General features: G+C 50.1%; 1 protein-coding gene across 6 annotated transcripts in view; it reads right to left on the bottom strand.

Moving 5' to 3' along the window:
* Positions 1 to 13010, bottom strand: part of UBR4 (ubiquitin protein ligase E3 component n-recognin 4) — an 85594-nt gene that overhangs the window by 53084 nt on the left and 19500 nt on the right. For all 6 annotated transcript variants that reach the window (XM_086860412.1, XM_086860411.1, XM_086860410.1 and 3 more), the window contains exons 30-49: positions 12859 to 12960; positions 11907 to 12007; positions 11539 to 11737; positions 11265 to 11453; positions 10740 to 10803; positions 10396 to 10587; positions 9794 to 9864; positions 9528 to 9675; positions 8883 to 9110; positions 8608 to 8778; positions 8333 to 8515; positions 6966 to 7124; positions 6276 to 6428; positions 5760 to 5987; positions 4836 to 4993; positions 3707 to 3878; positions 3365 to 3566; positions 2395 to 2558; positions 1490 to 1706; positions 946 to 1162 (exon numbers count right to left, since the gene is read on the bottom strand). In XM_086860412.1, the coding sequence (XP_086716538.1) occupies positions 946 to 1162; positions 1490 to 1706; positions 2395 to 2558; positions 3365 to 3566; positions 3707 to 3878; positions 4836 to 4993; positions 5760 to 5987; positions 6276 to 6428; positions 6966 to 7124; positions 8333 to 8515; positions 8608 to 8778; positions 8883 to 9110; positions 9528 to 9675; positions 9794 to 9864; positions 10396 to 10587; positions 10740 to 10803; positions 11265 to 11453; positions 11539 to 11737; positions 11907 to 12007; positions 12859 to 12960 (3318 nt within the window). The remainder of the gene's footprint in view (positions 1 to 945; positions 1163 to 1489; positions 1707 to 2394; positions 2559 to 3364; positions 3567 to 3706; positions 3879 to 4835; positions 4994 to 5759; positions 5988 to 6275; positions 6429 to 6965; positions 7125 to 8332; positions 8516 to 8607; positions 8779 to 8882; positions 9111 to 9527; positions 9676 to 9793; positions 9865 to 10395; positions 10588 to 10739; positions 10804 to 11264; positions 11454 to 11538; positions 11738 to 11906; positions 12008 to 12858; positions 12961 to 13010) is intronic.

Genomic DNA, 13010 nt, shown 5'->3' on the forward strand with positions numbered 1-13010 from the left:
TACTCCAGAGGCCCTTCAGGAGGTAACACCAAATAGGAAGAATGTGGGGTTTTTTTATATCTGAATTTTTAGAATATAATCCCAGTGCTCTGGAAAACCAGAGAGCGAGAGGGACATCTTGTGGGGATGTCACAGCAGAGGAGGGAAGGAAAGGGAAAATAAACACAGGAAAAAATCCCATCAACTATGAGACAAAGTATTAAAGGATGGCTGAACAGGTCCTTCAGCTGGGCCTAACTGGCACCTCAAGCCCTGAGGATTTCAGTCTGACAAACTTGAGCACTGCTTCCTCCCAGCTCTCTGAAATGCTCATCTTTCAGCAGTACCAGCTCCTCCTGCAGCTGCTTCCCTCCTGCCCTTTGTGCTTTTACAGCCCTTACGATACAAACTGTGAGCTCAAAGGAAAACACAGCGTGGGTGCGAGAGAGAACACGAGTTTATTCACTGCATTTCTGTCCAGGTGACCCCTGGGCTTTGGCTCCCAGCAGGGATATGGGGGAAAAGCCAACACCTTCCCCAGCAGAGCTGAGCCCATGGGGGCTACAAGGCAGGCTTGGTGGGAGCTATGAGCCTAAAGCAGAGTCACACACAAAGCCCTCCTCAAAACTGAGCTTAACTTCAGAGAGACCCGACCTTTGTGAGCCTCAGAGACCAAAAAGGGCCAGCCTGAAACCAGGGAATGGCACCAAGGCAGCAGAAATTGCTTTGAGCTCCTCCAGACTGCTGAAACATGAACTAGGCAGCACAAGCAAGCACACAGATCTACCAAGAGCCACCACAAACCCTCCTGCTGAGAGAATAATCACTGTTTTTAACTGCTGCTCTGGAAGGCAGTGAGAACAACTCAAATTCCCTCCAGCTCTCCGAGTCAGGAAAAGCACCCAAGTGCCCAGCATGACAAGAACCCATTTCCAAGGATAAAGAAAGGGAAGACTGTGGAAATACCTCTCCAGGACAGTGCCACTGGCAGCAGCAGGGGCGGCTGACTCGGTGTCCCCAGTGCCGTTCCCCTGGTTGAGGTTTGGGGGACACACGTTGCTCACGGAAGCGGACGGGAAATCCTCGGGGGGCTCGTCAGGCCACCCAAACTGCTCCTTGGTTTTGCCATAAATTTTTATGGAATCCATCATGGTGACTCCAGCAGGATCCACGGACGCTCCGACTGTAGCGGTGAGAGAAATTTCTTAGAAACTGAGGAAACTGCTGGTTTTGGATCCAAACCAGCCTCGTTTCACAGGGCCAGGACAGCAATTACACTGCACAAACACCAACAGTGCCACCTCCTTTGCAGGGCCTTTTTCCTCAGCACAAAAATCCCTGAGCTGAACTCGCAGCACGCAGAAACCGGGCCACAAACAAAGCCACCAAAACCCCAAACGGAGACTGCTTTAGCAGCGAAGGTGAAAACTCCCCGCTGTGAGCTGAAGCAGCTCCATCCCCGCCCCAAACCGAGGCAGCAGCAGCAGCTGAGAGGCTGCAGGAGCCTTACTGAAGATGGTGAGCTTCTTGTCGGCCTGCAGAGCCTCCTCCCGGGTGAAGGGGAAGTCGAACCAGCGCGCGCGGGTCATGTTGAGCTGCATGGTGCGGCCGAAGATCTCCAGGTAGGAGGGAGCTCTCTCGATGGCCTGGGTGCCGATCTGGATCCTCATGCCCGTCATCACCATGGTGCTGTTGTTGTTGGTCACCTCGATGGTGAAACCCCCAGGCTGGCAGGGTGAGAAATGAGGGGTGGGACCAGTTAAGATGGTTTGTTGATTAAGTAAACCAGGTATCAGGGCTCAAAGGTGTGAGATTTAGAGAGGAGCTTGAGGTAGTCAAAGGTTTCTTCCTCACACAGCAATAAATAACATTTTGGTCTGATATACAGTGAACAAAAAACTTGTTTCTACTTAAAAACCTATCACCTTTGCTGAGTTTTGCCACACTGCTTCTCTTTCTTAGCCACAGAGAGTGTGTACTCACTCTGTGTTCACATTATTACTCATACTCACTCTAATTCACATTATTACAGCTCAAACCTCACACTATTTTACCCAATAATAATAATTTCTTACTTACTCAAGACATATTCTTACTTATAACTAGAGGAATCTTTAATTTTTTTGTAAGTTTGTAATTTTTGTAAGTTTGTAACTTTTTGGAAGTTTGTAATTTTTCTACCTGATGTTTGTGTACCTTTATCATTACATTAACCCAAGCTCTTTCCAAGGCTGCAGATTGAAACCTTCGGTGGAATTTTCCATTTTTTTCCATTTCCCACAACCAACCACAGCTCAAAAATCCCCTCTGAAGCCAAGGGCTCTGCACAGAGGCGAATCATGGTATTTGTGTGGGGTCATTAGAACCAAGCAGACTCCTGAACAATAATGATGCCACCCAGATTGCCCCACTCACCTTTGTGTTGGCCACGTACATGCCCGTGGAATTGAGCCTGTGCTTTATCTGCTGGGCATTGTACACCTGCAGCAGGTCATTGCCTCCAAACTCCACGTCTGTCAGCTGCTGGTTGTGCTCAAAGAAGTCGATGGGGAAGTTCACCTGGCTGGATGTGCGAGTTGCTGAAAAGGGAAACAGATCTTTATGACAAAGCCAGGCAAAGCTGCGGTAAAAAAACCCACAGAAACAACTTGGGAATTATTTTTATACACATCTATGGAAACATTTTACCCACTTAGCCAGTGCTGGAGTCTGGGATACAGAGTGTGTGCCCTTGTTTCTAATACTTAGTTCTAGAATTTAAGGAAACACTGAATTTCATATAATATAAAATTCATGAGCGTGTTTTCATGCTGATACATGAGAACAAATGTTAAAGTTAGATAGGAAAAGTGTAAATGTGCAGATTAGAAAGTTTCTTAAATCACTGGGTGAAAAAGTTAGTTTAGAGAGCAGGAGACAAGGTGGAGGATTTAGGGTGTTGTCTCTTGTCCTTCTTCTTTCTTCCTCATGTTCTTCTCCTGGAGGTTTTTGGGTGGTTGTGAGTGATTGGGTAGAAAATGCCACAGTGCAGCACACAGGTGTTGGGTCATTGGGTCATTAAGAAAAATAATTTAGCTGGCATCTGTTAATTGGGTAAATGGACATAGAAAAGACCTTGAAGAGGATCTTTGTTGGCCATTTTACCCTTTTCTATCACAGCTCCTTGTACCTTGTAATGCTGATAAGGAAAGAATAAACAACTGAGACCCAACAAGAGAAAACTGCCTCCCTCTGGTCAATCCTCAGCTCCAAGGGAAAAAGAACCCAAATCCAAAAGTCCCTAACGAGACGAGCCAGCAACTGAACGAGTGTTTTAATTATTTAAATGATGCTGATCAATCTCTCCAGCTGCATTAGTGACAAAGGCCAAGCGAGGAGCCCTTACTGATGGCGGCGGCCTTGCGCTTGCGCACGGGTTTCATGATGCTGATGACGCTGCTGGGCTGCAGAGAGGGCTGCAGCCAGTAGGACGTGTTCTCCACGTTGGCCATGTAGATCCTCAGGCTGCCATCCTCACACAGCAGGATCATGGTGGTCCTCTGCTGCTCGTTGCAGGCCGTGTGACGGATGGCCACCATGTCCTGGATCTGCAAGGCAAGGAGAGGGCTTGGCAACTCTTGCTTGGAGGAACAAACTCTTTTGTGTTAGAAAAGCTGCCAAGACTGGTTGACAGAACAAGCAGAAAGCAAATTTTAAAGAGTCAAAAATACAGGGAACTCTGGCTAACCTTGGCTTTGGCTGGCAAGGTCTTGATCTCCTGGATGAGGAAGGTGTCTGGTTTCACCATCACCACCAGCGGGACACCCGTGGTCTGCTGGACACAGCACACCAGGCCAGGGTGGTTCATCACCTCAGACCACTGACACAGGGCTGGAGAAGTCTTACTGCCACCATTGGAACTGCAAAGGTGCACAATGACACTCATTTCAGGAGCAGCACAAGCAAAAGCAGACAAATTTCATTGTGTTGGAATCAGTTAAAGCTTTGTCCTGAGCAGGGATGCAAGTGCTGCATCCCAGTCCTCAGCCCTGATCCCCACCCTGCAGACTCGAGGAAAAAGTGGCTTAGTGTTGCATTTTATGCCCCAAATCAAGGATATAATTTATAAATGGCTTTCAGCAATGTTTTTATCTGAGCAGTTCCACGTTTCAACACAGCTAACAGCAATAAGCAAAGGCCAGCGCAGGAGAATCGGCGTCTGCTCACTGGGAAAAGTGGAAGCAGAGCTGCAAAAAGACTAAGCCAAACTTGACTGGAGCTCAGGAGCTCTTGGAACCTGAGCTTCCTTCAGAGCCCACTCGTGACAGTGGCTTTGTGTCAGGCCACTGGAGAGTCTGTGACCTGAGTGTGCAGCACTGTGTATCACCAAACACAACAGAACTCTCTTTTTCCTGCCACATTCACAGAGTTTCACTGGTTTCCCCCAAAGGAGGCTGAAAATCAGCCATGCACAAGGTCCACTGCAGCAGTGGTGCTGAAAGGAAACAAAGGCTTCCTGCTTGGGGAGGGTGGATAATCCCATCGGTTCCAGCGGCTGCACCTCCAGCAGCCCACCCTGTGCAGCTCCCACTGCTCTGCACACACCTCCTGCTCTCAGATCCTGCTGGGAGGACAAAATGCATCCTCAAACAGCCAGCTTTGGTTCCTAATCATCCTGCAACTGGGGTATCGTGGAATTCCTCAGCTGGAAGGGACCCACGAGGAACATCCAGGACAAAAGGGCCGTGAAAAGTGGCAAGAAATCATCGGCCAGCAGGGGATTTTCACCACAAGGTTTGGCCATTCAGAGCTGGGATGTTTGTTTTTAAAAGGATAAATAAAACAAACTGCAGGGAGTGGTCCCTCAGGGTCCTCACCTCTTGATGTTGATTGGGAAGAGCCGCTGCACTTCCAGGCTGGCCCGGCTGATGGTGGCTGCAAAGGATTTGCCTTGGCAGTAGCTGAAGAACAACATCTGCAGCACGTGGGAGTAATAGACTGACACCCCCCCTCCTGCCACCTGGCCATTGCTGTCCTGGGGGACGCAGAGAAATGCCAACATTCAACACAAACATCTCCAAACGCTCTGCCAGGCTTTCACATTCACCGTGGAATTATTCCCAAAGCCGCCCCTCCTCCCCAGCAGTGAGAGAGCAGAGCCCTAAATGACAATTTCCTAAGCTGAACTCCTGGGTGAACTCATCCATCAGACACTTCAAAGGCTCTGGGAGGGGATGCTGAGCCTGCAGACCCGCAGGCTGTAGGTAACACCCTGAGCTCCCGTGGCTGTGTGACAGTGTCACACCGAGCGTTCCCTGTCAGCCCAGCTCACAAAACACCTTCCTGAGGGCCTCCTCCCCATCTACTCCTGCTCTGAAGCAGGCTGGGGTAAAAACAGAGATTTGAAAGGTCTCCCTCCAGACTAGAAACAAAAGGCTGAGTGCAGCTCTCCAGCCCCAGCCATGGTGATTTATCCCCTCTGCTCCTGCACCTTTGGAGTGCCTCGCTCTGAGAACAGCACTGCTCTGAAGCCATCTCCCTGCTGAGAAATCCTGCTGGGCACGACTTCAGAGCCAGCCATGGAAAACATGCTCCATTTTCTAGATGAAAGGATCAAGGGGTTTAATTTTCACCCCCACCTCCTTTTACTATGAGGATATTTCTCTCTTTAGAGGAATAAAGAAAGCTCCTTGATCTAGATCGGGGGGCTTAAAAGGAGAAGTTAAAAAAAAGAACCCAGAAGGGAAGTTCTGCCTTCAAAAGAAGATGCAAAAAAAGGGAGAAAGGGAAGTCACCAGCACCTTCAGGTCCTCGTGGTTGACTTCAAGCACGTTGGTGACATAAAAGGGCCCGTGCTGGGCACTGCTGGCCTCCTCCATGAGCTGGGTGTAGATGTAGCCAGCGGAGGACATGATCACGATGATGTTCTTCCCCTCCTCGTTGAACAGGAACGTGACATCCCTGATTTTGGAACTTGGGAGGAGGAAGTAGAAAGTTGGACTCAAGGCATCTACTGAGAGGTCGTAAATCTGTGGGAAGAACCAAGGAAATAATTAACTACAATGATTATGGAGGCAGTAATGAACTGCTGCAAAACAAAACTGCAAATGAACAAGAGCTGAGGGAATCCCTACGAGATTTTTGGGGCTTTTTTTCCTCTTTGAGTTCCTCGGGTTTGCTTTTCCTTGCAAGAACAGCCCAAACATCCCAGATTTATATTTCCAATTTATTTCTGAGAATATTATCACATTCTTCCACATGCAACTCCCCAAGGATCCAGACTCTGATGGCCACCAACAGCTGGTGGCCAGACGTACCTTGACAAAGTCTGCGGTGACAATGGCCAGCTCTGTCTGAGATCCTGGCAGCCACACAGCTTTGATGATGAAATTCCCAGTGGCCAGTTGGGGATGAAGCACCAAATGATCAGAGACTGATCCAGAGCTGCTGAACGTCAGCACGTGGCAATCCTGGAGTAATGGAAATTGGTTAAATATTAAAACAAAGTGTTTATAAATATTTGAAGCCAAGAATGGAGTTAAAAGTCAGCATTTCTCTTATGGCAAATAATGACCCAGAGAATCTACATCTCCATTTCCTGCATTGAAGAGAAATGATGTGAAGGTTTGAAAAGAAAATAAAAACTACAGAGAGTGCAGCATTTTCTGGAGATTCTGCACTGAGAAAGCTGAATCTAAATTTGAGAGAATACCAAAAAGAGGAGTCCTTGCCAAAGAACACTAATTGTTACAGACAATGACTAAACCTTGGCTCTTGTCTTAAAACAAAATCAGCCTAAACACACTAAGAAATACTATTTTGAGGCACTGCCTCATTAATTATATTATTCATACAAGTCCTGCTTCTTTCACCTCATCTATCAGCGAATGAGGAGCTGAATTAGTGACACAGCTTTGGAGGCAGCTCCGTGCTAACTCCTGGGAGGAAACAAACACAGCTGGCTTGGAGCTGATGCCTGCAGCCCCCTGGAAAAGGGTTTGCTTTACCTTCAGCCCACACACAGCCAGGTAATCCTCCTTGCAGGGGTTCCCAGTCAGGCTGAGCACCGTGAACGGCACGGGCGCGGACGCCAGGCGGGTCAGGGTCAGCTTCCTCTTGCTGGAGTCGGCTTGTTTGAGCAGGGCTGAGAGCTGCAGCACTGTGATCTGCACCACAGAATGAACTCGGTCACCTGGCTGCAACTCAGGGGAGTCAGGCATTTCAGCTCCAAATCCCACTTACAGAATCAGAACCACAAAATCATCCAGGCTGGAAGAGACCCACGAGATCACTGAGCCCAGCCATCACCCCAGCACCACCACGATCACCCCTAAACCACATCCCCACGTGCCAGGTCCAGACACTTCTCCAACACCTCCAGAGCTGGTGATTCCACTCTGGGCAACATATCCCAATGTCTGACCACTCCTGCAGACACATTCTTGTTTACAGGAACTGATTTGTAGCTCCCCTGCTGCACCTTAAGGCCTTTTCCTCCTGTCCTTTCACTGAGTCAAGGATCCCCACCTGACTCTAGCCTGCTCTCAGGTGGCTGCAGTGAGGTGGGAGAGGGCAGAGAGCTGTTCTCACTGTGCCTGCTGCAGGAACTCTTTTCCCTGAAGAGTTTTTCCTACGAGAGGTTCCCTAAGCTACGCAGAACTTCGCACCAGATCTCAAGACACGCAGAACAAACCACAGTCCTGTGTGTTCCTCAGCGCTGGGAGCCCAGCACTGCTCCATTTCTCTTAGGAACCCAGCACTGCTCCATCTCCCCTGGGAGCCCAGCACTGCTCCATCTCCCTTGGGAACCCAGCACTGCTCCATTTCTCTTAGGAACCCAGCACTGCTCCATCTCCCCTGGGAACACAGGGATCCAGCACTGCTCCATCTCCCCTGGGAACCCAGCACTGCTCCATTTCTCTTAGGAACCCAGCACTGCTCCATCTCCCCTGGGAGCCCAGCACTGCTCCATCTCCCCTGGGAGCCCAGCACTGCTCCATCTCCCCTGGGAGCCCAGCACTGCTCCATCTCCCCTGGGAGCCCAGCACTGCTCCATCTCCCCTGGGAGCCCAGCACTGCTCCATCTCCCCTGGGAACCCAGCACTGCTCCATCTCCCCTGGGAACCCAGCACTGCTCCATCTCCCCTGGGAGCCCAACACTGCTCCATCTCCCCTGGGAGCCCAACACTGTTCCCTTTCCCCTGGGGAGCCCAGCACTGCTCCATCTCCCCTGGGAGCCCAGCACTGCTCCATCTCCCCTGGGAGCCCAACACTGTTCCCTTTCCCCTGGGGAGCCCAGCAGCTCCAGCACTGTTCCCTTTCCCCTGGGGAGGCCAGCAGCCCCAGCACCATCCCCCTTCCCCAGGAGCCCCACCTTGCCCTTCTCGTGGCTGACAGCCAGGTGCTGGCGGCGGCCGTGTGGCGAGGACAGCACGCACATGGCCACGCGGCGCAGCACGTGCGCGCTGATCAGCTGCCGGATGGTCTGGCCCTGGTCCCCGCTGTAGTTCATCCTCACGTTCTCAAAGGCGCCTTCCTGAGAGCCGAGGGTGGGGACCTGAGCCAGGGAAAGCACCCAGAGGGTGTCACTGGAATGTCTGTGCTTAAATGCCCTCCCCTCATCCACGCTCTGTTAATTTTGCACCGTACCATCAACTGATCCGTCATTTCCACCGACTTGTCCAACGTGTGGAGCTCGTTGAGAGCCTGCTGGGCACGGCTGCTGCTCCCCATGGCTGAAGCTTGCTGGAAGTTGACCTGGATTGCATCCATCAGGAAATTCAGCATCTCCAGCACCAAAGGTGCGAAGGAGAAGTTGGCCTACAAGGAACAGATCAGGCCAATGAGGAACGAGACGCTCCTGGATGGGAGCTGCTTCTTCAAGCCTCTCATCTCAGTTTATAACCAACCCAACCCAGTTCTACCTGGGACTGCAGCTCCTCTCGACAGCCCTCCACGTTCCTGCACAGGCTGCTCTTTTTGGGTTTCTCCTCGTCAGGACCCTTGCCCTCGCTGATGGTGACCTTGGCTTTCTCAGCCGGGGACGTGCTGGCGTGGCGGATGACGCTCTCGGGCACGCGGGGCTCGCTCTGGAAGGCCGATTCCTTCATGGTAGAGCTCATCCCACTGCTGGGAGTTCTCTTCACCAACGCCTGGGAATGACAGAGGAACGCTAAAATCCCAAACCAGCCTCAACCTGGTGAACTGAACACAGACTGTAAGAGCAGCAGTCAGGGCATGGTTCTAAAGAAATAACATCCAAGGATTAAAAACTTTTTGAGATATAATTATTTCATTTGCTGCTAGTGGAAAACGCGGGAAAAGGTGTTCTTTGCTGTGCAGCAAATGCTGTAGATGGAATCCCAAGAGTCACTAGGACACAGATTTACTGATGCTCTTATTTGGAGCAAAAACATTAATTTCCAGGCAAGCTGTAAATTCCGAGGGTTCATTATAAAGTCAAAGCCTTCAAGCCTTAGCGCTCCTGCATACTCAAATCCTGACATAACATTACTGCAGAACAGAAAACTGCACAGGACCTGCAAAATCTGAAGACATAAAGAACTCACCAGGCAGCTGCCATCCTCCTTGGCTCCACAGTCGCAGAAGAAGGATCCGTACTTGGCGTAAGAGATCTCGTGATCCTTGTGACAAACTTTAGCACAAACTGTGCAGACACCAACACCATCAACCATCTTGCAAGTGTGACAGTGGTACCTGCCCAAAACAATCCAGGTGAGTTTCGAAAGGCAGTGCCTCACCAACTACACTGGTTTCCTTCCCAACAGCCAGAAACACCAGGCTGAAACTCGGAACACGAGCTTGAGATTCTTACCAGTGTTGATTCATGAATTCTTTCTGTGTGATGGTGAAAGTACAGAGTTTATTGCAGAGAGAATCTTCATCCTATCCAGAAGAAAACTGCTTTAGAAACTGCATCTACAGTGAACTGCATGCACAGAATAAATTCCCCAGACACCAAAAGTACATTTTAAGAACAGCAAATTTTAGCAACACTGAGCTAGAAAGCAGCTGGTGTCAAACCACATGGAGACGGTGACACATTGGAGTAACATGAAATGGTTAACAAGAAAAAGAAACAGGAACAAAAATATTGATACAAAAATATAAAGAATGCATTCTAGCAGCTTTTTTTCACCATCACAACAGCACTTAAAGCATTAATCTACCTTGCTTGCTGATACAAAAACAGTAGGACAAACCCACTTTATTAAATTTCTTCCTTTTTTTTGAATTAAAAGAATAAATATTTAACTTTTGTTGACATCACAAACACATCTAGGCAGGAATGACAGATCCTCTCCTTCGGACCTGCCACGCAGGGTGTCCTCCACTCAGGAATAAACACAAAATCTCAATTTTTACTCCAGGTAAACCCTCCTGTCCTTTGCAGCAGACGCTGTGCCCGTTGCCTACCGAGTCCTCAGCCTGAGAGTCCTCCTCCTCCACGGCCAGCTCCTCCACCCAGTCCGAGTCCACCTCGATGGCGCGCTCCTCGCCATCCACGGACAGGTGGCTGGGGCCCTGCCCGCTGCCCTGGCCCAGCGCGTTGGTGACATCGGCCAGGTAGGACACGATGTGGCACGTGCACTCCAGGATTGTCACGTGCTGGCCAGCAGAAGGGAAGGACAGTCAGAGGCAACGCTCACAGCACACAAACACACCCACAGCTGAGCCCTGGATAAATTGGTTTTCAGCGGGATGGGTGAACTCGTGCCTGGGAGTCACTGCTGCGAGTGCAGAGCCTGCACGGGTCTTACCTTCCCTTGCATGACGTTGGCATTCATCTTTTCCACCACGTTCTTTTGAGACAGGTATTTCTTGCTGCAACACACAACGCTGGGAATTACTACAGAATGGTTGAGGATGGGAGGGATCGTGAAGCCCATCTCATCCCACCCCCTGCAGTGGGCAGGGACACCTGGCACTGTCACAGGTTGGACCAAGCCCTGTCCAACCTGGCCTGGAACACTTCTAGGGGTGGGGAGTATAAACTCAATCCTGACCAACAGCTTCAAGCATTCAGTTTGCTTTAGATTAACAACAGGGAATATATAATTGCAGTAATTAAACCATCAAAAAGCAAACAGAAAAAAAACAACATGATTGTTTGGATCAGATGGACACAGAGCAGCCTCTCTCAGACACTTTTTATCACAAACAACAAACAATTAACTAAGAGAGAAGGGAGTACCTGTAAACACAAATTTCTGTCCCCAAAACACCAGGAAATAAATTTAAAAAAACCACAAACGAAGCATCAGCAGTACAGATTTCACTCTCACCATCTGCCCAGCCAGTCCACAGCAGCACCGTGAAGCTGGAGGTGTCCTGCCCCTTGTCCTGCACTGGCCAAAGTTGCCATGACGACCATCAGCTCAGGAAAGCCCGTGCCATCCCCATTGGCCAACATCTCCGTTGCCATTGGTATCAGAGTGCTGAGCAGAACGGTGCACACGCCTTCCCCCACTTGGCTGAGCAGAAAGAGGAGAGTTTCACACAGCTGCCACCAAGAACCAGCAGCAGCTCCCAGGGGACGGCACCGCGGCCGCGCTTCACCTGTTCTCCCGCACGATGTAGGTGGTCAGCAGCTGCAGCAGCTGCCTGTTCTCCTGCACCACGTCCAGCTGGTCAGAGTCCTTGGGTGGGGACATGGTCATCCTGGTGAGCCAGGCCTGCAGCCTCACGGGCTCCACGCAGGCCAGCTGGGCCAGGGAGCCGCAGAGCCGCAGCAGGCTGGGGTTGGGGCTCTTCTCAGCTGGGGGGAAAGAAAATCTGTCGGTGACAAATGCCACAAGGAGCACGTGGGGAAATGGCTTTTCTGGAAAAGGTGAAGCTGTGACCCCTCTCCCTCCCACAGCTTCTCTTCCACCCTCAGATAACACAAGTGGAAAAGGCAGGATGGAGGAGATCCCGCTGGCACTCACTCAGCTGGAAGAGCTTGGTGAAGAATTTCAGCACCCTGTTACAGAACTTGGCTGAGAGGTTCTCGTTGGCTGTTGCCATCATGATCTGCACCAGCTCTCCACTGTAGAGAGGGGAGAATGAAATCAGCTTTGTTAAAAGGCAGCCCATTCCCCTTTTCCACTGGCTCCACTCCTCTGTGCCCTCACGTTTCAGACTGGCAGGACTTTGTGTTAACACTGGTCAGCAGCCAAACCACAGAAACTGCTTTCAGCCAAACAGCAAACCCAGTTCAGACCCAAACTCATAAATGGGCTCCTCAGTGGCATTTCAGTGTTCTCCTCATATCCAGTCACAAAAGGGCCTGAACTGGCTCCAAAACAGAAGTCAAGGTTTTCTTGGCTACCTTTCCTTTCCATACCAACAGTGTCCAGCCACCAGAGTGAACTGCTTTCACTCTGAGCTGCTCAACAGGCAGAGATAAAAGCCAGGCAATGGTCAGTTTCTGATGGAGAACTTCTGCTGGAGTTTCTTTCCTCCTGTTCACCCCATACTCAGAACACTGTGCTTGTGCTGGGCTGTTTCCTCCACAGCTGTTCCAGGCTGCTCCCAGCACAGTTTGTCTTTATGATCTAAGACAGGCCAACCTCCCTCCCCTTAAAATTATCAACCCATGGCCAGATTGAGAGAATTTGGGATTTTGCAGCTAGGTCTGTAAGTGCCTCATGGAGCAGAACAATCATGCTGCAAGATTCCCCACTCATCATCACTGCGAGGCCTCGCTGAGTATTTTATTTGGATAAAGATTCAGGTCCTCTCTTCCCCCTCTCCTGCACTGCCTGAAGGATATCCTGGCTTTACAGAGCCTGAACTCTCCTGCACAATGGCATTAACATCACCTTGGTGTCTACAGTGACAAAATAACAGGAAAAAGGATGAGAAATGAAGTCCTTGGGCTACAAATGGTGAGTTCACCTTTCTGAAAAGAATTCCTCCATGGCTTTTCTGGCCTGGCTGCTTTCCAGCTGTTTCTCCAGATGCTGCAAGCATTCCTCCAAGATGGACTCATCCAGGCCACTGAGGATTAAAAGAGGAATAGGAAAGGATCAAATAAGAACATTTAGAAA

The sequence above is a fragment of the Cyanistes caeruleus genome, chromosome 22 (assembly GCF_971803275.1).
Source record: "Cyanistes caeruleus chromosome 22, bCyaCae1.hap1.1, whole genome shotgun sequence".
NCBI classification, from domain to species: domain Eukaryota; kingdom Metazoa; phylum Chordata; class Aves; order Passeriformes; family Paridae; genus Cyanistes; species Cyanistes caeruleus.